Below are 27305 nucleotides of genomic sequence, written 5' to 3'. Positions count from 1 at the left end.
GACAGGAGGTCAGAGAGATGACTGGTGATCATGTGAGCCTGGAAGGCACTGTAAAGAAGCTAGCCTTCACTCAAAGCGAGGAGAGTTCTGGGATAGGATGTTGTGGCCTGACTTAGGTCTTAATGAGATCTCTCTGGTTTCAGTGCTGGGAAGAGACCGGGGCAGGAGGATCAGGCAGAAGTCAGGAACCCAGTGAGACTGTTAGTGGTCAGATTTTGCATCTGTCAGAAGGTAGAGCCAACAAGGTTTCCTAATGGATACAATTTGGGATATGAAAGAAGGTGAGGATTCAAGGATGACTCCCAGGCTTGGCCTGGATAACTGGAAATACCAAGCTGTTTTGTACACCCTGAGAAGTTCTAAATGTCTTTGATACCATAGAGGCTTTGTGAGTTAACTCTTAGTATCTGTTAAAGTCTGTCTAAGCCATTTTATTCACTGAGACTTTTGTAAGTGATATTTTGCTAAATATTTATCACACCTCTATCTCATAAAAGTAAGTTTATATCTGTTCATGTCTAACTTGGAGAGACTTTTTCCCAGTGGCGTTTCTCTTTTATAATATGAGAGAATAGTAACAACAACTAACGTTTATTGGGCCTTTACAATGAGCTAGGTACATGGACTAACTCAACTGACCCTCTCAGTGACACCACGAAATGGGTACTTTGTTATCGTCTCCATTTTACAGATAAGGAAACCGAGGCATGGAGACACTAAGCAACTCATCCAAGAGAAAACTGGGCAAATTTTTAAATCCTGGTTAGTGAGAACCAGGATTCAGTCACAGGGTTTCTGGCTTTCCAGAGTTCCTACAGCTTCTCATCCTCTCTGAGGGCTGTTTAGGCACATTGGCGTTTTTCACAACCGGTGTTTTATATTAGGCTAACGAAATATATTGCTTTTATTAATGAGCCCCTATTATCAGAAGATCTCAGAGAATTAGCAGAATGGGAGAAAGGGATGGAGAGCTTTTGAATTTTGGGATTCAGTAAGGTTAAATTTGAGTACAGACATTATTTTATAAACAGCTAGTACTGGGATGGGTTGACATATCGCATACTAAACTGCTTACAAATCTGCAGGAGTAAAAGGTATCTTCAGGAATAAAGAATAATGTGGGCAGTGAATTTTTAACAGTAATGATCTATCATAGTTATTAAAGCATGGGCTAATTTAGCTGTATCATCCAACTACAATTGCTTCTAAGGTTATGAAGGAAAGAGACTGTGATGATATTTCAGAAAAAGAGAGAGCATTATCAGTTTAAATCCTAAGATCCCCCTGTGCTGTTTTCTTTCCCGTGTTTTCCCCACTGCATCTCTTCTTAAAAGCTAAACACGCCGGGCACAGTGGCTCACACCTGTAATCCCAACACTTTGGGAGGCCAAGGCAGATCATCCTGAGGTCAGGAGTTCAAAAGCAGCCTGGCCAACATGGTGAAACCCCATCTCTACTAAAAATACAAAAATTACCTGGGCATGGTGGCACGTGCCTGTAATCCCAACAACTTGGGAGGCTGAGACAAGAGAATTGCTTGAACCCAGGAGGCGGAGGTTGCAGGGAGCTGAGATCCTGCTGTTTGCACTCCAGCCTGGGCGACAAGAGTGAAACTCCATCTCAAAAAAAGAAAAAAGTTAAATAAAGAGATTTCAAACAGAGGCACTAGTCATCTGCACTATTCTTGGGACAGGGTTAAACTTTAAATATTCTTCATGTAATGAGCTGCCTCACATGTAGTGAGGCACCCACTACCCCCCACCCCATGTATTTTATTACTACAATTTAGTAGAAAAAGCACAGTACCATTCAATCAAATTTCATTTACTTAACATGCAATTACATCATAGCCATAGGTATATATTTTATTTGCACATTAGTGGCTATGGGTTTGAGGGTACAATGAGTTAGAAGTTGTAATCTACATCTTAAAGTATTTAGGAAATTAATGAAAATGGTAAGAGTACATAACACTAGGGAATACGAAACAACTGATAGACGATTTCAAGGTGAAAGTGCCTCAAATGTTCTGTACTATATGAAGAAGAGGGGTTTGTAATAAATCAGTTGAAAAGTAGAACGTAGCATTAAGTCTGTAACCCAGAGGCTCCAAGTAAAAGAATGATCAGAATAAGGAGGTCCATCAAGGAATCATTTTTAAAGGAAATGAGATTTTTAATCTGAGTCTCAAGAGAAAAACTGAACATGAACCACTGAGCTAGAGGGGAGAGTATTTCAGAGAAAACCACAGCAGACAGAGGTTGGGGGGTGCAGATACAAAACACAGGCCCTGAGTGAGAGTCGCTGCACCCAGATCCCTATAAAGTAGGAGTTGGTTTGCAAGGCCAGCCTCTCCCTATAAGCAGAAATTCTCCTTGTAACCTTTAGGGTCAGACTGCGATCAAGAAGCCTCTTGAAGAAAGGCATAAAGACCCTTTTGGATACTTTGTGCTTTACGCACTTTCTCCACGCAGAGTAAAGAACAGCACAGTCCTCTCATTCCCTGACATGCGGCCAGGGGCAGGCAGCAGGCACAGGGCATGTCTGGCAGGTCCCGTCACAGGGCCACACCGCCTCCCACCTCTCCCACGGTCCGCTGCCCAGGATACCTTTCCTCACAGCACCCAGCCTTACCACCTGGCCAATTACACTGCTATGAGGAAATCCTACCCCCTTCCCCAAGCAATCTGCTTACCATGAGCCTGTGATTAACCTCATTAACACATGTGTTTACCGCAGATGTCATTAGCAGTCAGTCAGACATTACTCAGAATCGTTAAAAACCACAGGAACAGCCATTACCCAGTTCAGTGCAACCAGCCTGGTGCTCCCCAGCTCTGGGCCTTGGGGAGCAGTTAGTCAGGCACCTTAGTCACAAGCTAAATGCACACCAGAAACGAGGCTGACATCCAGAGCTCTTGCTCTTGGGTGCTGGGAGGATTCCCCTCTGTGGCCCACTGTCCGAGGATGGCAGGCCAGGCCTCGTGAGCATGTGCAGACCATTCCTGCCAATGCCTGGGACAGGGAAATGAATAATACTTTAGAAACCTTCACAGCAGAGCTCTGAATTGGGATGATGGGAAGAGCAGTTTCCTATCCCACAGCTGCCTCCCAGAAACTAATTAACACTACGGATGTAGCTTGCTAATTATTTTCAAAATCACCACCACCCTGAGCAGTCCCCGTGGAGGCCAGCCACCTCTGCAAGGTCTCCCCTGACTCAGCGGCACGTTCCTCCCTCCCCTGGGAAGGGCAGTTCCAGGCAGAGCCAGCACACACGACTGAAAGTCTGTTTACCCACAAATTAGTTCAATGTTTTTGTTTAACTCCAAAAGCTGTCAATTTTGTAATTATAGGAGACATAACTTCTAGACAGCCCTTGCTGCTCAGCCGGAGATTTCTCAGCCTGAGGTCCAAAGCTTCCCCAGGGGGATGTGAGGGTAGAATTTAAGAAGCCTTTAAATTTGGATGGGAAAAAATTACATATTCATTTGTACTACAATTGACCTGAAAATTAGTATGCCTATTGATTACGAGGGCAGGTGGTGGCCCACAGCAGTCCTGGCCCTGCCTGTTATTTATCTCCCTAGATGCGTCCATCTCACATTGCAGTTACTGCAGATATCTGAAATGCCACTTATGCTCATCACTAACTCATAGCTACAGGACTTATTAGATTTGTAACAAAGTATTTTTATTTAATGCATTTATCATGCAGCACATACATTCACTGATTACAAACTTATTTAATAATTGATTGCTATAGTTCCATATCATATCATAGATTTGCTTTATAATCCTGTATATTTTATTTTATGCATTCATTTAAAATATAATGCTGAGAAGGGGTCCATGATTTTAATATAATTCCAAAGGTATTTATGCCAAAAAAAAGTTAAGAATTTTTGAGTCAGACATACGGCAAGTGCTCTGTAAATCTTTGCTGATTTCCTAAAAATATATATTAATATAAACAGTTCTTGACTTTCCTCATTTGATTATATTTGCTTGCCTTTTTCCCAGCAATCCATGTAAAACAAAGGAGTTGACATTTGGCATTCTTAATGGATTGCTCTCCTTTTTCTATTTTGAACATTTCAGGTTCTTATTTTCTACCACTGTCCCTTCTACAAGCAATACCCCTTCCTGTGGCCAGGAAAGAAAATTCCGGCGCCCTGGGCAAACACCACAAGTGTGCACAAACTAATCCTCTTCTTGGAGACCACTCTGAGTGAGCGGGTCCCACGGGGCTCCTTCCACGTCTCCCAAGCGATCCTCACCCCCAGAGTGAAGACCATCGCCCGGGGCTTGGTTGGGGGCCTCAAGAACACGCTGGTTCATAGGTAAGAATTTGCTTCCACCTCACAAGGAAAGCTTTTTAAAAAAGCATTTATATTGATTCTATTCTGAGTAAATAGCAATAAAACCATGTAGTTCAAGGATTTAGAAAAACAACAAAATAAAAAAACCTTTATATTTGAGAAAACGTGCAGTTGAGGTGGATTATAGTCAAATGATCTCTAAACACTTTGTTCATAAGTACACATTATATCATAAATACTGCACTCTCTAAATTTTGCTGTAAGGCAAAGCACATTGAGCCAACACCATGTCTGTTCACTCCTGGCACCTGGCCACATGTGGTCCTGCCTGTGCCTCGCAGCCGGCCCAGGCACTCATTTAAGAAGCATTAAATATAGACCGCTGTCCTAGGTGCTAAGGATTCAGAAATGGCCCTTCAAGAGTTTGTTCTGCTTTCCACGGTGACCATGAGTCACTGAAGCACCAGCTTAGGATGCCACCCACCATGCCCATGCTGTAGTTTCAAATACATTCTCAGGGCAGAATCAAGCCTGGCTGTACAATGAGGTAGGAGAAGCTTCAGTAGTTTTGTAACAGATGGTGTTCTTTATCCTGGACACCAATGAGTGATAGATGCTCTCAAGAAAAAGGATAGTTTATTCGTGTGTGTGTATGTATGCACATACATGTGGGTATGTGTATGTATGTATCTATGTACCTGTACACATATATGTGTATATGTATATGTATAAAAGGAATGTCATAAATACATGTGGATAACAGGGCATCCCTTGCAATCCAAGCTGAGGAAACTAATATGTTTGGGTAACAAAAGATATTTACAAGAAACAGTTTGGTCCCTGAGTTCCAGGTTGATGAGCAGAGTTCAGGTAATGAAAGATTCATCCAAAAACATGTTTCTATGTATTTTGTCCTGAGTTTGGGTAACATGAGTTCAGATAACAGGAGTTCACTTAGCAGGAGTTTAGATGGCAGGACTACATTTTTCCTTCTTGGTGAGAGCCCCTGATTATGTCAACCATGGACAAAACCAGAAAGTCCTTTCTGAGTGGTTCTACTAAGTCTTGTATGAATTCATTATGCTGAACTTGGAAAAGTGAATCTTATAAACCAGTACAATATCTCTTTGAAAGATCCAGAATTAGAACTTTCTTTTTTAATTATATGATTTTAAAACATATGTGTTTGTGTATCTACACTGTGTTCCTCACGCCTCTGGTATGTTTGTAGGTCGACATTACTTATATATTCATTCAACAAACATTGAATACCTAGGAGGAGCTAGGTACAAAGATTCAAGATGAATAATATACTGTCTGCTGCCAAGAAACTCATAGTCTAGCAGCAGAAACTAGCATGAACATTTCTATAAAGCAATGTGAAATATCACTCTAAAGAATTCTGTGCACACAGCAACCTTAATAAGGGAAAGGAAGTATTTAAAACGAATGGTAAGTTGTATCTATATACCATATTCTGAATATAAAATACCTTTTTGCAGAGGATTTCATTTGATTCTTAAGTCAGCCTCTAGGATGGCACATTGTCTAGAGCATATTATCATCCTCTCTTTAGATGAGACTCAGGGGACTTAAGTGACCCCAATCCATACAGCTAGCCAATAAAAGTCATTAATACCTCTCAGACTCCAGCCTTCTGATCGTTAGACCACTGCCCTTTCAGCGTTGGACACTGACTTGGATACTGCATATTTTTGTGCTCTCCTTCCTTCCTCCCCTCCTTCCTTCCTTCCTTCCTTCCTTCCTTCCTTCCTTCCTTCCTTTCTTCCTCCCTCCTTCCCTCCCTCCCTTCCTCCCTTCCTCTCTCCCTTCCTTTCTTTCTTGCTGGAGTTTTGCTCTTGTTGCCCAGGCTGGAGTGCAATGGCGCAATCTCAGCTCACGACAACCTCCACCTCCCAGGTTCAAGCAATTCTCCTGCCTCAGCCCCCAAGTAGCTGGGATTACAAGCATATGCCACCACGCACAGCTAATTTTGTATTTTTAGTAGAGATGGGGTTTCTCCATATTGGTCAGGCTGGTCTCAAATGCCCTACCTAAGGTGATCCACCTGCCTCGGCCTCTCAAAGTGCTGGGATTACAGGCATGAGCCACTGCACCCAGCCTCATTATTTTCTGCTCCACAGGCCCGCAATTGTTTATTAGTACCTGAATCTGGTAATGTCACAGGTTACAACTGGTACAGGTTACAACTGTCACAAAGCTTTTCATACCTGTAGTTTCCTAAAAATTTAATCTGGATGCAAGTGAAACATTGGCTCTTTCCTTTTTGATGAAAGATAATGGTGTTGGCATGCACCCAAAGCCAAGGGATCCTACTATGCCAGAGCCCTTGCAAAATGGGCCCCAGAGCCCTTGCAAGCCGATATCCCCAAGCTAAGAAAGATACTTTCCTTGGCATCTCGCCCCCTGCTGGCTGCAAGAATATTACAGGTGTGCATCATGGATTCCTATCCCTGCACATCAACTGAAGGAGGAAAATGCTGCTCTGGTGGAGTTTGTTCCAAAACGCCAGTGCAGGGTGTGGCTGTCATTTCCTCTGGGCTGCTGAACAAACGTAGGACCTTCCCCTGTGTACCAACACCCAGAGGGTCTGTCCTAACTGGTCATGGTCACTGGTTGTCAGCTCACACCAAGAAGGAAAAGACAGGGTGTATTTTCTTACAAATGTAGAGGTGGTTTCTTGGCAGGGATTTAACCCCCTAACTCTTAGTTAAATTTTGGGTCTAAGATCTTGTTCATCTTGATTCCACATCCTAGAAGGAAGCCACAAGAAATATACCCATTTGACTTAATTTCCATGCTGGTTTCTCCCAGACTTACAGAAACCTGAAATTCAGGTTCATGGCATTCCCACTGAAATCAAATGAAAACACTTTGCCAAAGCCTGAGCAGCTCTAGTTCCTGCCTAGAGTTCTAGCATCCATGAACTCTAGACAGGAACATGGGACTGAAATCAGCAGGCTTGAGAGCGCGGTCTGACATGCTCCCTGTTACAGGGTGCATTGTGCTGTGCCCGTCCCACCCCCGCCATCCCCAAGTTCACATATGGAAGTCCCAACTCCCAGTTACCTCAGAATGTGGCTGTATTTGCAGATAGGGCCTTTAAAGAGGTAATTAAGTCAAACAAGGATGTTAGGCTGGGCCCTAATCCAGTCTAACTGGTATCCTTAAAAGAAAAGGAAATTTAGACATACAAAGAGACATCACAAACAAGTGTGCACAGAGCAAAGGCCATGTGAGGATGTGGTGAGAAGGCGGCCGTCTGCAGGCCAAGGACAGGGGCCCCAGGAGAAACAACATCTGACAACACTTTGATCCAGGATGTCCAGCTTCTAAAACAAGAGAAAATACATTTCTGTGGTTTAAGTCAACCAATATGTGGTACTTTGTTACGGTAGTCCTAGAAAACCAATGCAGTCCCTGAGCAACAGGGTGGCCTTGGACAAGTTTTCTGAAGTCTCTGAGCTGTGGTTTTCTTACCAGTTAAATAGGATTATTAATACCACATCAGACTGTAGTCTTAACATGAAAATACCAGCCACAGTGGCTGGCACAAAATATACATGCCATCCGTATTCGTAAAGACACCCAGAGACACTGTAGATCAGCGTTGTTCCCAGCTGGGCTCCAAGGTCAACAGGAAGCTTTTAACCTCCTGTTCTTCCATCCATGGGAACTGTCAACGCAGGGGTCTGTCAGCACTATCAGGTTCAGCCTTTTGCAGATCCCTTGTCCTGGTAAATACCAAGAGTTCGGAAAATCAAGTAGCTCCTGTTTTCAGTGGGTTCTCCATTTCCGCTTGCTTGTGTTTATTTGATCCTTGCCTTGGAGAAGTTGACACATGCTACCCGAAGCTGACACAGAGCTCTTTGTCACCAGAAACCACAATACCTACCTTTCCCAACATTTCTCTGCTCAGGCTCCAGGGATCCTCCAAGATGAGGCCCTGGCTGCAGTGGCTGGAGTTGCCCCAAGCCTTCAAGGCTCATTTCCCTGTGATGACCAGCAGAGGGCACCTGTACCTCCCACTTCAACACTGACTCAGGCTTTTAAAATGAAATCCTGTATCTATCAGCCCAGTCCTACTGTGTCCTTGGTGTGGGTCACTGTGTATCCTTGGTCTGTCTTTAAGGAAGTCTGTATTTCTAGCTTCTCATTTCCAGACCACAGCATTTTGTCACCTAAGCAGCAGGATGTGACCTCTCTAAGGTGTAGTTTCTTACTCCCAGCCACCAAATATTTCTACCTCACACTCTTCCAGTTATGATTCCTTCCCTTTTTTTTTTTTTAACCAGACTTACTATATCACAGGAACTCTTCTAAACACTTTAGATGTATTCTTTTGTTTAATTCACAAAAAATCTTTATGAAGCATTATTATCACCATTTTACAGAGAGAGAGGCAAAGGGACCATGACATTCAGTCAGCTAAAGTCACACTGAGATGACTAAGTCTTCAGGAGCCCCTATTCAGAATGGAAGTACTCCTGGGAGAGTGGTCTATTAAGTCATCATCAGCTAGTAATATAAAAATATAAATCGATTTATGATACGTGTTTTAGCCCATGGCTGATTATAGAGCCCACTGAGAGAGGGAGGAGACCCAGGACCGATTATGGTTGTCATGTAAGAGAAAAAGAAAGAGGAGAAGGACCAAATGCTACCAAGGCCTGAACAGGTTGTCTGGAAAACAGAAGTCCAGATGTGTGCTGAAAGAAGGGCTGGCAGCGTCGAAGGAGTGAAGGAAGAGAGAGGATGATAGCCAAAGGGAATGGTCCCCAAAGAAGAGACAGAGGCCAATTAAGATCGTTAACTTTGCATATTGTCATTTTTGGCCTAGACCAGATCCTTCCTAAAAAATCTCCAGTTCTTTAACCAAAACTTAAGCCCTAGTTTCTTCTGTCTTTCTGAAAGCATTCTCAGCCTACAGAGTATGTAGTGAGCCGTTTTTACTGTCATGTAAACTATGAGTACACTTTATTGCTTTCTCCTCTATGCCACCTGTAGTAGTTTATACTTACTACCAATGCAGAAATTATCACACTGAATAGCCATTATTCGTTTATGTCCCTGAACAACTGGCTGTCACCTAGGAAGACTTTGATTAATAAAAACCATCAACTGATTAAGTATTGGTCTATTAAGAAGCCACACTTAGTGACTGAATAACTGTATATCCATATGAAAAAAGTGAGCCTTGATCTCCTGCTTTATATCATGTACAAAAATTAATTTGAGATGATTCTTAGAGCTAAACCTAAAAGCTAAAAACCATAAAGCTCTTAGAAGAAAACATAGGTGGATCTGTTTGTAAATTAGGAGTGGACTGAAGTGGTTTTTAGATCACAGAAGCCATAAAAGAAAAAAAATGGACAAATTAGAATCCTTAAAAATTAAGGAATTCAACTCACAAAAATATGTCACTGAGAAAACTGATAGACAAGCTATACGCTAGGAGAAAGTATTTGCAAAATGCATCTGATAAAAGCCCAGTATCCAGGATATATGAGTATTTCTACTCTCAACAATTCCTACAACTCAACAATTTTTTTAAAACGAAAATGAGAAAATGAATAAAAGAATTGAACAGATAACAGTTTTACTCATAATATCCAAAAAACTGGCAATAGCCCACATGTCCCTGCAGCCAGTGGAGGAAAATGGATAAACCAACTGCAGTATATCCATACAATGGAATACTATGCATTGATTTTAAAAGGCAACAAACCACTGATACATGCAGCAACATGGATGAATTTCAGAACAATTATGCCAAGTGAAAGAAAACTCACAGGAAAGAATACATTTTTCATGGCTTATATGAAGTTTTAGAACAGACAAATCTAATCTACAGTAGAAAAAAAATCAGTATAGTTATTGCCTCTGGGAGGATGGGACAGTCATTGATGAGGAAGGGGCTTGCAGGAACTTTCTGGAGTACCAGTTATGTTCTAGACCTTGATATGAATTTGAATTATGTATATTTGTCAAAACTCAGCAAGTGTACCCTTAAGATTGGTGCATTTTATTGAGTGTAAATTTACGTTAAAAGAAGAACAGATTAAAAACAGATATGGAAGTCCAGTTAATCATATACATGCTGAAGTACTTAGGGAATGTGTATAGATGCTTGCAGTTGGAATATGTCAAAAATACAAGAAGGATTGATGGAAGGATAGTGACAGATTGATGGATAGATATGTAGTAAATTAGTATAGTTAATGGTAGAATCTAGGTGGTAGGTATATTCTACCTGAAAATTTCTTTCAATGTTGCCCTATGTTTGAATATTTTCATGATAAAAAAATTAAAGAGCCTATCAAAGCTGAGGCTCTTGATCTTAGTTTTTCTTTTCTTTTCCTTCCTTCCTTCCTTCCTTTTTCTTTCTTTCTCTTTCTTTTCTTTCTTTCCCTCCTTCCCTTCCTTCCTTCCTTCCCTTTGAGACAGAGTCTCACTCTGTCACCCAAACTGGAGTGCACATCTGGGCTCACCGCAGCCTCGACCTCCCAGACTCAAGTGATTCCCCCGCCTCAGCCTCCTGAGTAGCTGGAACTGCAGGCATACACCACCACACCCAGCTAATTTTTTGTTCTCTTAGTAGAGACAGGGTTTCACCATGTTTCCCAGGCTAATCTCAAGTGATCCATCCACCTTAGCCTCCTAGAGTTCTGGGATCACACGCATAAGCCACCGCCCTCGGCCTGATCTTAGCTTTTCAAGGTCCTGTTGACACGGTATCTCTTTGATGCTTGAAGCAACTAATCTCTTCTTCCAGCAAAGAAACTCTGAAGTGTAATTTTCTAATGGAATAGAGACCACTTCATCCCTGAAGGAGATATATAGCTTAAATTGAAATACCTCTAAAAGCCTGTGCTCTTATTAACGCACTTTTGTTATATTAAGGGAAATGTTTTGTGTCCATGTCTGGAGAAGTCCTTCTAAGCTGTACTGTATCACTCTCTTCCTCCAACACTTCCCTCTGTATAGGAATCTTCCTGCCATCCTGGACTGGGTGAAAACTCAGAAGCCTGGAGCCATGGGTGTCAACATCATCACGTCTGACTTCGTGGACCTGGTGGACTTTGCTGCGACTGTCATCAAGTTGAATGACCTCTTACAGGAGGACACAGCTCTGGCTAAATGCTGATTTAATTTTTTATTTAACCTTAATGTTGAATTTGTTGATCCAGGGTAGAGTTCTGAAGGGTGTCCTGTTAGGATGGCCCCTGGGCAGTGACGATGAAGTAAGAGGAAGATGGCTTTTTTTCTCCCTTCTTCACAGGGCCATTTCGGTAAAATTACAGGGCTATTAATTGCATTTTTCCCAAATGAGACTTTTTAAAAAACTTAAGTCTAAGGGAAGAAAGCATGTTTCATATGACCGAGGTCAGGACCTCCCCAGTGGTTTATGGTGGTGAAAGGAGCTTAGAAATAGGGTCTCTAGAACCTATTCGGGTATTGACTGTCCCCTTAATTTGCCCAGCTCCCTGTTGTCTTTCGGGGGTTTGTATTTGAGCCAGTGAGAAAGTTGAACCAGAAACACCTTCCTGGTGAAAAAGATTGGCTCACTGCAGGTGTGGCCCACCCTCTGGGGTGGATCTAACACCAACCTGGGGCTCTGAGGGGGGAAAGAGCCAAGCACCCCTCTGTAGGATTGTTGGATGTCATCCCTTTTCTGAGAGAGTAGGACTTATTTGTCACTAAGATGTTTCAAACACAAGCTGTTCTTGAGCAGCATATGCTGGTAACTGGTCACCTCATTCTTGAGATAAATAGTGCATACTGCCCTTAGTATCAGAAATATGCTTCCCAGTTTTGAAACTTGGATTCCTTTCTATTTCTTTTGGCCCCTTCTTAAAAGTGAAAGGAACAATGATAGATCCTCTCAGCGTGGGGCCCAACAAGAGATAGACGTGCATGTTCGTTGCATGCCAGATACCTTTTATTTAATTCTACGGCTTTTTCCAGAATGGCTGCCAGGTAGAGCACCTGCATCATTTTGACAAAGTCCTCTTTGGAGTGGGGTCTTCAAGCCTGATCTTGGAATTGCATTTTATTCTTGTCTGCCTAGGACTCAGGTCTGCGCTGTGGGACACAACGCTAAGTGGAAGGCACCTTATCCATGGCACCATGGAAGCAGGCACAGGATGCATGGGAAAGTGCAATGGCATTAAAGGAGGAAGCTCCAAGTGGGTTTGGAGCCATTCTGTAACTCCTTGTAAACAAGACTACCTCGGGGACATTTAGGATGACTCGTGTGTCACCAAGTGAGAAATACCTAGTGTTGGAACATTTCCAGTCCTTCTCTCGATGGTTCTGCTTCCTGCAGGTTGTTTGGAGCCTACCAGTCACCACTGCATGAGGGCTTTGAAACTCAAGAGGGGATTTTTTTTTAATTGGTAAGAGGTGCTTATCTATAAAGAGCCCTCTCGTGTTTTGATCAACTTATTTATTTATTTATTTATTTATTTATCAGTTAAGTATCTCCCGTGCTTCTTACATCAAGAGCACTCACACAGGCGCTTACCGAACTTTTCTCACCCAGGACAGATGCTGCTATGGTCTTTCTGTCCTCAATAGGAACACGCATCTCAGGGCTATGAGTGACCCCTGACTCTGCTGTTCATGTCCTGGCTCCCCAGTCCCCCTGGGGACAGTGTACATGTGTGGATGTGGTCCAGAGCTGAGAAGTCACTACCAAGCCATGCCCGTGAATGAAGATGAAATGGGCCATGAAGGCCCCTGTTAGTTCATAGGTAGACCCTCCGGAAGAGTGTCCATAAGGAAGGACCTAGAAAGAAAACTAGGCATGGAAGTGTGTGCACTTTGATGCTCCTCTGCACCACCTGAGAATCCCTAAGGAAGTGACAGCTTATGGGTTCTTAAGGAGGAAATATAAACATGGAGTCCCGAATGGATGTATGCATTTATAATGACTGTCAGACTCTTCTTCCAACTTTCCTGTTTCTGTCCTTTGATGCCCATGGATGGATTTCACATGTTGCGTTGCAGAGAGGGGTGTCCTAGATGACCTACTGAAAGCACATGCACACCCCCAACTTTGTCTTCCAGCCTATACTTTCTGTAAAGTAATGTAAGTCCTGGCTTTTAGCTTCCACACCTTGAGGAAGTCATTATAGAAATGGCTCCAGGAAAATCTGGTTGAACTTTCCTTCTTTTGCATTTGAACCCCTCCTTAAAGGGTTTTCTGGGATAATGTCAAATTCTGTTGGGCCTCCTCTGGATAAGAGGAAGAAAGTGTGTTTCGTCGCCTTCTAAATTTTCCTTCAATTCTGATGCTAAACCCGAATGACAAGCTCTGAAATCCCTGGTCCACCCTCAGGGTTTTATTTTGGTTGTTGGCATTTCATTTTGCTTTTGTTTTTAATTCTGCATCAATTGCTAGGGGCTAGATCATTTCCCCACTTTTTACCCTTTGTTACTTGGCAAAGAGAGAAGGAGGCAAGAGGAGAATTACTGTTCTCTGTTTTATTTGAGCCTCAGCTTTGTCCAGGTGTTTGGTGCTAGGAGGCCAGGTGTTTCGAGAAGCATCTACACAGGATGCCAGTAACACTCTAGGGCTGCTGACTGTTCCATGAAATGTTTACATGATTTTGTCCTTTAGTTCTTAAATATATGGTTGCACTTCACTTGGGTTGTAACATTTAAGGGCACCTCAGTGTTTGCGTGATAAATGTCATCAAGCATGACACCAAAGCCCAGAAAACTGTACCAAGGTTGCATGCACGGAGTCCTGCTCTGTGTGGTGCATGCAGGTGCTCGCTCCTTCATGCTACTTGGAGCTGCCAGCCTTGCTTGCAATTTGAAAGTCTGCACAAGAGTTCTGGGAGATAGAAGGATTATTTACAATTTTCCCTTGATAAACACCCTTGCATTCGCAGAACCTCTGCCTCAAGAAAAAGTTGTTTAACATTTTGTAAAGGACGTGTGCCTTCTCCTTGACCATGAGAACAGACAGGAGAACTCAGGCACGTGGGACAGAGGGAAATAGATTTTAGGTTCATGACTCATTCTACAACTACCAACAATAAAATAGTGACCCAACCACATCACTTATTCTCAGCTCTCATGCTTGCTTAGAACTAACTTCAAGATCAGCTAAGAAGCTACTTGATTGAGCCAAAGAGGACTTCGGTTTCACAGAGTTTGAGGTCATATTTATTCTGAAATATAACTGAGTTATTCATGAGCTCCTGGACCATTTCCCACACAACCACATTTCCATGGCTTTGTGGCAAAGGGGGCCATCAAGGGGTTTAGTTAGGTTAGGGTAGTGTTTAAAGGCTTGAACTTTGAACCTTTTACAGATAACACTATGATTTCATGGGTACAGAAGGATTGGAGAGAGAGGTTAGGATGGACTTAATGGAAGGGAGGGAGAAGTTATTGAAGATTGCATTTTAAATTAGCGGCAGATCTCCAAGAGGGTCATGCCAAACAAAAAAGTTTTTATATTTGCTGTATTAAACTCAATAGTAATTACGTTTAGTCATTTTCCTTCGCACTGAATCTAAACCCTGAATTACTGAGAGCATTTAACCCACAGTTCCAGGATTTGATTATAAACTCAAAGAAAAGCACAAGATCTGAGCCCAGGTAACGACCCATCTTAAGAATCCTAGTTCTTTTTACATGACTTCATATTCATCCAAAAAAATTATGTTTCTTCTCAAGAAGACAATGTAAGAGAGTATTCTGAAACTAAATGGAGTTTTACGGCATGTCAGGATTTTCTAGCTCTGGTTTTCAGAATCTTGCCATGAGAAAGTGCTTCCCAATGAGACATTATTACCTTCCAGCCAGCAGGCTTAGCACAAAGCTAAAGGTGAAGCAACAGAAGAAATTCAGATGGAAATGAAACTACTTCTTCCTGGGAAGTAAAAGGGCTGCATGAAACCAGTTCGTCTTACCGATTTAGTTCATGCCACCGTTGAAGTTTGTGTGGTGTTCCTTGTTAGCTAATTTCAAATTTTTACTGTTAGATTCTAAGAAACAGAGTGGGCTAACGAATGGGGCACAGCCATGAGACCCTGCTCTGTTACCTGAGCAAGTGACCCTATGCTACCTCTTTCTTGGTTCTCTCATCTTTAATAAAGATGCTGTCTGCTACTTGAGTGCTGTTTGCAAATCTTGGTTGACTAGCTCCCCAAAATATAAGATCCCTAATGATTAGATTAAATGCCTTCTACTCAGGGGGCGTGCGGATGTGGTATTCTTCCCTCTGTGGCTTGTGGAGAGAAGCTGCTTGGGCTTATTTCCTAACACTGTGATGCAGATGACAGACTTACCTAGGAGTGGCACCTTTGATGATCCATATAATGAAATATGTAGAGCTCAAAGAAATCTGCCAACATGTATGTGGGCCCTTGAGAGGTGGGTTTTCCCAGTACACGTTAAGTAGGCTTGCCGTGCCAAGAGGAAATGAATAGAAATGGCAGCGTCAGACATCCAAACTGACAGGAAGTCTGTTTTGCCCAGCATAGCACATGGTTGTCTTCTGAGTTCTACTGATGTTCCAGGACATCCTGGCCCTCCGCCTCAGGCTGCTGCCTGGTGTTTAGCACCATAGCTTTGTCACTCACAACCACTGCCTTGGAACACACAGAAGTGAACTGTTTGAGTGGTACGTCATTTAGCTAGAAACTTTACCCTTAGTTTCAAATGATACCACACAGCTCGTTACTACCCCAAGGAGTGCATTATCTCCATAGCTTCTGGATTCCCTACTTCCTTCTAGAAGCAGGGACACTAGCAGCACTGTAACCCTGAACAGGCCCTAACCTGGAAGAATACACTACAAACTGGGATTGATTTTCCCAAAATAATCACAGTCTTAAACACTGTACAAATAATTCAAGAAAACTCTTTCTACCCTGCAGTGGATGTAGTGTTCTATTCTGTTCTTCGACACAACTTCTTAGGATTTTTCCAGCTCATTTCTAAGCCAAATAGTTTAGATAAATATTCCCCTTATATTTGGGGGGAATTCAGGCTCACAGTTTGTTGAGGCAAGCCTATCAATAGTGTCATTCCTTCCCGTCTCCTTCACAGACTACTCTTTCTCCCTTTGTCTCCTAGCCATTCCATCATCTGCTGACTATGGTTAACCACAGGATGCTGGCAAAGCTTACAGTGAAAGGCACATGTGTTCAGTGATGTCCAATACGCTCTTGTCACAGTGGTTATTGCTTCTTACCCTTTTCAAATGCATTCTTCTACCACTCAACCTACATCCAAAAATTAGAACTATACCTGATTAGAGCCCAAAACTTGGGACCAATACCTAATTCAAATAGCAGGGGCTTGCTCACAAATGTTAAGCCCAACAAGAAGCACAGCACTTTGAAAAGTCAAATAAGCCTTTGGTAGCTCTGTACATTTGCAATTTTACATTTGTTATTAGTTTATAGCACTAATAACACTTCAGTCATGAATCTATAGTCTCAATATGATAAGTCTTAGAACATTCTAGAAATAGTGGTACCTTGCTGCTATTATACTTAGTAATTTATATTCCAAGATAATAATACGTATTAAATACAGATTGTGTACGCATTATTTGTGTGTATATGCCAACTGTACTACTTAGCCTTACTGATTAGCAATTAGAAAAATACAGAAATTGTCATGGTGAAAATAAGTCTTGGTCAATTCAGATGATATGTGAACCTGATAAATGCTCGAATAGATATGATATTTTGTCTTGTATTGCTTGTTTTACACTATGGTGCATGTTGTTTGCTTAGTAAAATAATAATAAAGTATACCAATTTTAAAGTTAGATTTAAAATTTTGCATATATGCTGCTTGATACTCTATAACGTATTCTGTGGCTTATCTTATTCATATACATTTCACTTGGCTTTTTACCCCTAGGAAATAATTGTTCACGTATATCTCTCATCTTCTTTCTTGTAACCTTCATTAAACTGCTTACTTCAACTTACAACATTGTAAAGCCAGAATACCTCATTTGAACAGTGAAAAAAAAATAGATATGATGACATGATGTGTTCTCTTGTATTTGATTTGAACTACCTAAATAGGCTTTAACCTAGTAATAAATATACAATTTTGGCAGGCACGTTTCCTTTGTTTGGATGAACATTTTGTTATTTGTCCACTTCTAATTTTGTTTTAAAGAGTTATAAACTCAGTGTCAATAAAATATCTTGTTATGTAATATTAGACAAAAACCCTCTCGGCATGTCTAACATATATTTGGATTAACTAAACGTGCTTGCGGTCCTCAAGATTGAGCAATGTGTGAAATATGCACACACCCTTGACCCCATGCTTTTCCAAGCTTCATCCCTAGCACTTCAGTTATTTCCCCTAAGCTCAGACCTGCTCTTGTTGGCATCCACACTGACATCCACACTCACCTGACCACCATCTCTACCCACATTAATCTGAGTGATTGCTAAAATGCCCAGAAATAAAACAATGCAGAGGTAATGTACTTGTGCATACAAAGATGAAATAAGGGTGGAACTACATTTCCACTGCAATGAAGATTCCAGTGTCTTCCTCATTTCTAATTCTTTTTAATAGAATATCCAAGCCCACTTAATTTTAGTGGATTCTGTGTTTCCCCTATACATGACAAAAATAATGGGTTGAGGTAAGGTTTTTTGGTATGAATTTAGCAGAGATCAAATTAATTCTAACCATTAATTTCTTATAGTCAAAGGTTAAAACAGGTAATTAAGAATAATTATAAGTGTTGAAGTTACTGTAGCAATTTAATAACATAATCATATTCAGAATTTTTAACTGTAGTCATTCCTGTTCAGTTCCTAATAATAAATTGCATGATATAGATAGAGCTGGGTCCAAACATAAGCAAAGCTTATTTATAACCTGTATGGTGCAACTGCAAAGATACTACTGGTCTGCCTCAATTTCTGAACATATACTTGGGTTGAGACATTGCCTCTCTAACAATGGAGTGCTCACATTATGTATGAACTCTTTATATCTAATCATAGTAATGTATCATATTACAACAAGGTTATAAACTTCTATTTAGCACAAAAGTGTAGGCATTTCAGAAGTACACAGACCTGAGTTCCTCCCCCAACTCCATATCCTGGCTGAGTAACCTTAGGCAAATTAACATCTCTACTTATATAGAAAATATGGCTAAAAATATCTACCATGAAGGATATTAAGACAAAATAAGAAAATGCATAGAAAGCATTTTAGCACATAGCATGACACAGGAAATACTCAATAATAGCTATTAGTCTTAGTAATAAGGGCAGGGATTTTGCACCCTCCTTCAAATGGCACCCAACACAATCCCTTCAACATGATTGCTAACCTTTGTGTTGACTGGTAGATGATTTAGCAGGAACTACCTAATGAAAAGTAAGTCAATATAAATTTGGACAGTGAAAGAAAATGTGAAAGCTCTTTGTGTGGCAAATTCTTGGGGCTTTGCAGTAGAAGGCCAAGGCAGCTGGACGGTGCTGAGTGATTAGACTTGGTCATTCATTTCTCTCTCTCTCTCTCTCTCTCTCTCTCTCTCTCTGTGTGTGTGTGTGTGTGTGTGTGTGTGTGTGTGTGTGTGTGTCTGTGTAGGTTAGAGGGTGATGGTTATTAGGGACAAAGAGAAGAACAGGGTGTGAGGAAGGCACTAGAGACAAAGTCCTGGGCTTTGGCTATTGGTGGTTTACACCTCTGGAAGCTTCCTAATCTGGAGGTACTCACATTAATATATATTTCTGGACCTGATCCCTGAAGATTATGATTCTTTGTATCTTAGGGCATATCCCAGGAGGAATACTTAGAAATATGTATTTTGGTATATAACCAGTTGGAGAATTATTAAATCAGAAATGCATTACTCAGAGAGTACCATTTATGCCACAGGTGGTATGCCAGATGATGTGAGGTGGAAGATGGCCATGTCCTTAAGTGGCATTAATATCATTAGTCACTTAATCAGTTCTGAATAGTCAAGAGGGAAGTCTCAGTTTAGTAATGAAACCTCTCTGTCCTTTGCTATCAACCAAAACCAAAAAGCAATAGTATCTAGCTAACATTTAATCTCATTTTGTTTGTATTGTGTTTATGTTGTGGTTACCTTCTCTTTGTAGCAGGTAGTCTTAGGTTTTCAATAGTGATATAAAGTCCCCTTTCAAAGTAAATTTATCTAAGTTTTTCAAAGACCCCACTGTGAAGAGCTATGAGAATGACCCAAGTTTATGATCCTTTCCAGGTTGAAAAAGAAATACAGTGATTCTACCACTTATTTTTGCCTAGAATTGGGTTTGACTTGCTCTTTCTAAATATTACTTACTAACTAACTACATAAAGAAACTGCTATTTGAAACAGAAAATTATCTCTGCTTTTCATAAGGGAACTTCCTTCATGTTTCCTGTGGAAGCCCATGCTCAGATAATCTCTTTCTATGTTGTCCGGTACAGAGTTTAAACTAGGGAAAGAAGGGTCATGGAGTCACTGAGTCCTACCTATGGCTGAGCTTGGCAAACAAGAAACGCAGAGCAAACTCCATTCCTTCAATTTTGAAACTGATTCCTTCTCTGTTAATACTCGAGATCAGGTTGCCTGAATGTCCTGGATTTTTGTTGTGTTTTTTTCCAAAGGAATTCTTCCTGATCAGCAAGAAGTGATTGTGTTTACCCCTCTGCAAATCTGCTCAGTATGGCCAAAGGAGTGTTATTATTTTTAAGACTTCAAACCTTTCATTCTCAGAAAGGGTGGGAGGTTGCAAGGGAGGGACAGTGTGGCCAAAGCCAACGTGCCTCAAACCTCACCCAGGATGGCCTGGACAAGTGCCAGTGAGACAAAGCGCTAGTCAGACCAGGGTGTTTTCACAGCTGGCCAGTGTTTTTGGACAGCATGGGTGGGAGGAGGCCACAGCAGTGTCAGCCTCTGTCCAGTAGCATCAGGCGATTGAGAGAAGCCTTCGGCAGGCAGATGACTTTAATCTAAGGAGCTATGCATCTAAAGAATAGGATTTATCCTGTAGAGAAAGGCTATAAGAAGCAATGTTCTTGTTAAAGGCAGCCACTGAATGCTGTTTTTTGTTTAACCTGAGAACTGAGAGCTTTTTGGCCTGCAGACTTTCCTACCTTGATCCTCACTGGGCATTTGCACAATCCAGTTGCAGGAGGTGTTTCTACGACCTCCGTGAAGTATAAGGAGATCTGGAAGAAAACATTAAGCTGCCTTTTGCAAAAGCTTCCCCTACCAACAACTTGTGAGTATAGGACTAACATACCACACATCAGAGGGGCCAGTGGACTACTTCAGGGGGGCTAGAACTCCCGAAAATGACACATACAATCTTAGATGTGTGTGCACTCTTTTTCTGGTAAAGGACCCATAACTTGCATCAAATTCTCAAAGAATTTATGATCTTAAAATGTTATAAGCCACTGCCTTTCAAGCACCTATGAGAATGCATTATCATTTAAATGTTGTTAAGAAAGACTAATTTAGGCTAGCACTAGAAAGTCTCAGTCCTTCCTATTAAAAAAAAATCTAAATTAAGATTCTTGTACAATTGTTCACTATAGGTGCTCTGTTTCAAGAGGTAAGGTCAAATCCAACAACATGAAAAGAACAGACTAAGCCAAGTTCAAAGGATCCTAAGGTATAGTCAGATGGGACCCAGCAAGACAGCGTGGTCAAGGGAGCCAGCAGAACCAGGCACACCGGCAGACTGGAAATGGCAGGGGCACTATGTGCAGACTTGGACACCACATTTCAGAGGGAAATGGGTAAATTGGAGCCTTCTTAGAGAAGAGTAACTTGGAAAGGGAAGGATCCAGAAGTCCTGTCACATGGAAAACTAGTGTAGTTGGAACAGGAAACATTGGGAGCAAGGTAACAGGGATATCTTCAAGTAGTTTTAAATTGTTACATGACTTGAGTTTAGAATCTTATGGCTTTAGATCTAGAACATTTGTGCGAAGCATTAACATTGTAGAAGAGAAAACTGAAAGCCGGAGAGAAGTGACTGGCTAAGGCAGACCTGGGACTAGAATCCAGATTCTGATTCCCTTCCCAGGGCTGTTTGCCATCATTCCCAGCTGCCTCCCTGAGTGCCAATGAAGGACCAATGAATGACCATTTCAAGAAGGTCGAGCTTAGCTTGATAAAGAGTATTCCTTTGTAGAATAGGAAGCTAAGTGAGATAGTGAGCTCACCATCATAAAGAGTATTTCCGAGGGAATGTGTACTTATTCCCTATAGTTCCTATAAAAAATTACCAGAAACTTGGTAGCTTACAGCAGTACAAATGCATTACCTTGCAGGTCTAGAGTAAGAAGTCTAAAATGGTCAGTGGGGCCATGCTCCTTCTTGGAGGCCCTAGAGGAGAATCTACTTCCTTGCCTTTTCAGCTTCTAGAAGCAGCCTGCATTCCTTGGCTTGTGGCCCCTTCCTCCACCTTTAAAGCCAGCAGCATAGCAATCACTGACCCTGCTTCTGTCATCACACCTCTTTCTCTGATTCTGATCTTTCATAAGGACCCCTGTGATTACATTGGGCCCACCTGTATAAGCCAGGATAATCTCCCAACTGAAGATCCTTAACTTGACTATGTCTGCAAACTATGTTATGTTACCATGTAACATAACATATTCATAGGTTCTGGAGATACGGATGTGGACATTTTGTGGGGTCTATAATTCAATCTACCACAGAACATATCATGGGAAGGTTTATTCATGCTCATGCCGGTCTTAGAGCAGATCTGCATTCAAATCTTGGCTTCAGCACCTACTAGTTGCATGTCCATTACTCCTTTGAGCCTGAAGGAATGTGTTCTCTTTCCGGGTCCACAAGGGGATGTAGTTATAAGAGCAAGAACTTCGTAGCACCATGTGCCCCTCCCATCTCTCTCCATCTGGGAGATTTAATGATTTATGTTTAAATTTCGCAGGCATGGGGAGAAACTAAGAGTCAATCACACCAGCGGAAGTCCTAAGGAACTCCTTTCATTGGCCTGGGGTCTTAGAGAAGGTGGGGGTTCCTCCCAGGTTAAAAGTCCCCTTCCTCCACACCCCTTCAGACTTCATGTTTGGGTCCCCTTCCACGAACACTCCCTTCATGGAAGCCATCCTTCTCTCTCCTGGATTTCACCTCTGAAGCCCCCTTCCACACTCTCTCATCGAAGTGTGTCTTCTCCTCCTAAACTCCATCTCTCTCTCTGTTACCTTCCACTCAGGGTGGAAGCCGCTGTCCTCTCCTGGATTCCATCTTTCTGGATTCTCTCACTCAGTGTGAGAGTTAGCTGTTTCTTTCTCTCTCCTTCTCGTTTCTTTCTCTCTCTAAATAAATCACTTTCTACAAACACTTTTGAGTCCGACGTTTACTGCCCACTGCGCTGTGGTCCCCTCTCTCATTCTTGAGAGGGCAGGAGACCAAGAACCTGGAGAAACGTCCTCTCAGAGCTGAGGGCCCCCTGAACCCCAATATTACAAGCCTTTGTTCCCTCATCCATAAAATAGGAATAAAATCTCAACATTACCATGAGGATTTGTGGTAAAAGTCATGAAATGCATAACATAGAACACTCTTTCAATGAATGGTAGCCATATTTATTCAAAAACCTGTCAGATGATTCTCACCATACAAGAATTTAGTAGAAGAAAGTTCATTATTAAATGGGAGATTTGATAAAGCGACCTCCAGATTTCCCTCTGAGATTGCTATAATCTAAAGGAATAAAAATTTTGTTTTCTCTGTAAACTGTTCTCAGAGCCTCTTGTCCACTTCCCAGATGCAGTTACAAGGGATTTTATTTTATTTTATTTGTGGCCATCTGATTTTGCCACGCAGCTCTGGTTGGATTTAAACAGGACTTGGAGCCTGTCTTGGTGTGTAATGATTGGCTAGACCAGACGGCCGAGGCCGGGGCAGACTCCCTCCTTCACATCTGTCAACATACCTGGCTGCAAGCAAGTTGCTGCCTGTGACCACTGTCTGCAGAGGCCAGGGAGAGCAGGAGAGGAAGGGGAAAGGAACACCTCACCTTCAGGCTTGGGGAAAAGGAGAAGCCTGTGTTAATGCATCTTCTCAACATCCCACCCTCAGCAAGGGCTGGAACAGTCGTGGGACATCCCCGCTGAGTCAGTAAAGAAGCTGAGGGAAGAGTCGGGACTGAAAAGCGGCAGACAAGGTAGGTGACCTCTGGGGTCATGGCCCTTCTCTCGTGATCACAAAGCGAGCCCTGTACACAGCCTTGTCACCAGAGTGCCTCTGAGAATGGTCTGCTGAAGGAAATGTGGTAGACCTGGGTCTGTGTCTGAATTCAGTCATTTGTCCATCAGCCTGTTCTGGAAAGCAAGCTGTATTTTCCTTCTGTCTTCTATCTCTTCTGAAAATTGTTGTTGCTCCCGTACATATTTCAGAAACTTGGAAGGTTTCTAAAAAATCTTTCATTATAACAAACTATATGTGTGATTTATTAAAATTATTTCATTAGTGGTAGCTCCATAAGCATGGTTCTGTTCCAGAATTTTGCTTGCATAATTTTTTTCCATTTTCAAGACATAGGAGAGAGGACGGTGTATGTATGTATATTGTAGTATATGGTACAGAATAATATAGTCTGAGAAATACACCGTTCATTCACAGGGCTGTCAACCTCATATGATGGGCTCTCCCAGGAAGTCACCTATATTTTTCTGCTTTGGAACCCAGAGAGTTAAAAATACTGAAATTACTGGAGCAGAATCAAGCCTATTTACCTAAGCTTATCACATCGGCAGCTAGGTCAATCATTTACTGAGGCTAGGCTGTTTCTTAGCCTGAATGGAGGACCACCAAAGCCTTTGCTGGCCTGAGTCTCTCTGTAGAAAAGACATGGGCAACATAGAAGAAATGCTGCTCTGAGGTTAGAGTCCAGATTCAGAAGAGTAAATACCCCAAGGTTCCCCCCAAACGTGAGCAAAACTAAAACGCAAACCTGATACCGATGCCAGTTTAGGAACAGAGCTAGTGGTTTTGCGGGGAACTTCCCTCACCACTGGGGGTCTGTATGGGGAAGAAGGAGATGATAACTTTGAAACAGGTTAAGTGATTCTTGAGGGAGAATCACATTATAAAGTAATCACCAAAGAAAACATGAAAAGTTTCCCCTTCAAGTCTATATATTCTAGAAATATGTTATTTTTATTGAATGTGATTCACTCTTCTTTAGGCCTGAACATAACTCCTCTAATGGCAGAAATGTCGTCACATTGTCACCACATACAACTTCCAGGCCCGTGCAGTGGTTCCTGGCTCCTGTGGTCATTAGTTAGAAGCCTGGTGATGCAGAGGCCCTATTTTCCTGAACTCCCTTTAGGGAAGGAGTTAGGTCATGTAGGACAGGGTGACATTTGACATTGCTTTTGTCAATCATTTGTGGAGCTGGTGTGCCTCCCCTCAGGTAAGGTTTGTGGCTGAATATTTAGTGTCTGAGGCAGTTAACTAGACGCCATTGTAGACACAAACCCATGTGTGATTTTGGGTAAGTCTGTGGCTACCTCCCAAGAATGTTGTGGAGAATCATGGAAAACGGATGCATTTCTGTGAAGACACTAAGTCCTGCAAAATATTAAGTGTGAATCGGGCTGGTGTCCAGAGTATGTCTGTAGATAACGCAAGTGAGGGAGGTGGTTTTGAAGAGGAAAAACGATCTTGGGGTGATCAAATGCATTGGCTAGGTCAGGCATGGTGACTCATGCCTATAATCCCAGCACTTTGGAAGGCCAAGGCAGAGGATGCTTCAAGCCAGGAGTTCAAGATCAGCCTGAGCAACAAAGTGAGACTCTGTCCCTACAAAAAAAATTTTTTTAATTTTTAAATGCATTGGCCATATTTCCCCACATTACTGAAGGCTGCCTTAGGGGCAGACACACAGGTCTGACCTGTCCTTTTTTTTTGTAGCTTCTGGCTCAGGGCCTAAAACATGCTAGAAGCCCCTAAGGGTATATCCAGCTTTTTCTTTTCGTGTCCTGAATATTGTATCGTAAGTAGAGGGAGACTATTCTTCAGATTGACTAGATTAGAATAGGCGTTGTCATTTTTTTTTTAATGTTAGCTAGTTAGAATATAGAAGTCAATTAATTTGCCCAAAATTGTGCAAGTAGTCTGAGCCAGGATCCTACTCAGTTCTGCCTTGTTCCCAACCCAATGCTTTTCCCATAAGGTCATGGAGTTGATCATATGGATAAGCATAAATTGGAGAGGGGGAATCACCAAGGTAAGCAAGGCTGACTAATACAGTCAGAGGTTCTCCACTGGCTCTTGATGTGCTATTCCTGAGCTGCTATAACCAAAGGGCCAGTATTGGACTTCTGAAAAGGATGAAACAGGCAGGAGCAAAAGGAAGTATTTTTAGTCGTGGCAGTAACTGGAGTCTTCTCTGTCCTGTATATTTTCTAAATAACCCAGCTAATCCTCAGGCTAGGACTTTGCCCCTTTTTATACTGTAGACTCAAATCCATGAGCCCCAACTAAAGTACAACCTCTGAACTATTTCCAGAGAAGAAATGACCCTATCCCAGTCTTTCTCGAGGAACTCAAGGATTTACTTACTATCTCATCTCACCTAGTATCCACTCATTTAAATCTAAGAGACTTGGGCACAAAGAGGCTTAAAGCCAGAGAAACCATCAACAGTCCCACCTATCAAGGATCTCACCATCAGCAACCCAAAGAGATCCATGTCAGGTTGGAGTCTAAATGGCTTGCTGGTGTCATTTGAGCAGTGAATGAGTAATGTACGAAGCCCTCATCCACCCCCACCCCTAGTTTCACTACTGTTCATGTATGTCCTAAAGATTCCATTAGCTGTCTGTCATAAATTCCAAAGCAGCCACAATTCCTGAGCATTTACAAGATCAAGATAAAGAAATGCCATCGTGAAACACGGATGACTAAACGTCTTTGAACAAAGGGTTTATACTGACTTGCCTCACACGTCTCTCAAGTGTGTGATAGCAAAGGCATTACAAACAGGGACGATAGCATCACCATGTCCACCAGCATCCTTTACTAATCAACTGACCCTGCATGAACTGTACTCACCTGCCATCGTTTTCATTAACTAAAACACTAAGAGAAAGAAAGTTGAAGCTAAAACACAAAGACTCATCACATTTCACCTGTATCAAGTACTTATTATGACCAAAACATGAACTGCTGCCTTTTTATCTACACTTTTTTTCATTTAATTTTCATAACAAACCTATGCAACTTGCCCAAGTCACAGAGCTAGTAAGATGAGGTGAAATTTGAGTTGGGATCTGACTCCAAATCCGATGTTCTTCAGCATTCTGTTCTGGGAAACAGACCCAACAGTGTCTACAGTGTTCACGTTCTAAGTGTAAAACGGTAAAAAGTTCTTTCTAAATTATTTGATCGGATCCTCAGAGTATATATTTATTCCCCCTTCCCACTCACACCAGATGTTGTTGATGTTCTTAAGTTTAAGCATAATCCTCAATATGACAGTGGTTTTCCTCTCCTCTAGAAAAGGAACCACAAAACCCACGTACACACATGCACACACACAACAGCAATTGCCCAAGAGTCAGTGCTTTGATTCCTTAAGCTGAGAGGGAAAACTGTTCTTATCTCCTAGTTTATAAACATTGTTTTGTTTGTTTGATTGACTTTAATGTGATGTACAAGACAAATTTGTCATTTATTATACCAAGATTTTTTTTTCAAGTTTACTTCTCCTATAAAATTTCAGTCTTTGAAATCAGCTAAATTTTTCAAAACTGTCCAGTATGTCAATAGTTTTATATAACTTCACCACAGCTCTGTAAGATGAGTACTGTGTTCAGATGATATCCTTTCAGATAAGAAACCTGAGACTCAACACAGGTGAATAACCTTCTCAATCTCACTCAACTTAAGTCCCTTAGGTCTTGGGACTCCAAATTCTTTTTTCTTTTTTTATATCA

At 41.7% G+C, this 27305-nt stretch overlaps 2 protein-coding genes across 13 annotated transcripts in view; both read left to right on the top strand.

Moving 5' to 3' along the window:
- Nucleotides 1-13501, top strand: part of PLCXD2 (phosphatidylinositol specific phospholipase C X domain containing 2) — a 48014-nt gene extending 34513 nt beyond the window's left edge. Inside the window, exons 3-5 of the mRNA XM_037745456.1 lie at nt 4102-4343; nt 11331-11490; nt 12312-13501. Coding sequence (XP_037601384.1) covers nt 4102-4343; nt 11331-11490 — 402 coding nt within the window. The 3' untranslated portion in view covers nt 12312-13501. The remainder of the gene's footprint in view (nt 1-4101; nt 4344-11330; nt 11491-12311) is intronic.
- Nucleotides 13502-23282: 9781 nt separating this feature from the next.
- Nucleotides 23283-27305, top strand: part of PHLDB2 (pleckstrin homology like domain family B member 2) — a 226885-nt gene continuing 222862 nt past the window's right edge. For all 12 annotated transcript variants that reach the window (XM_017547815.2, XM_017547811.2, XM_017547806.2 and 9 more), the window contains exon 1: nt 23283-23524. The gene's annotated coding sequence lies outside the window, so the exon portion shown is untranslated. The remainder of the gene's footprint in view (nt 23525-27305) is intronic.

Source organism: Cebus imitator, unplaced genomic scaffold (genome assembly GCF_001604975.1).
Source record: "Cebus imitator isolate Cc_AM_T3 unplaced genomic scaffold, Cebus_imitator-1.0 Scaffold201, whole genome shotgun sequence".
In the NCBI taxonomy this organism is placed as follows: Eukaryota; Metazoa; Chordata; class Mammalia; order Primates; family Cebidae; genus Cebus; species Cebus imitator.
This window is presented reverse-complemented; position numbering and strand designations above follow the sequence as displayed.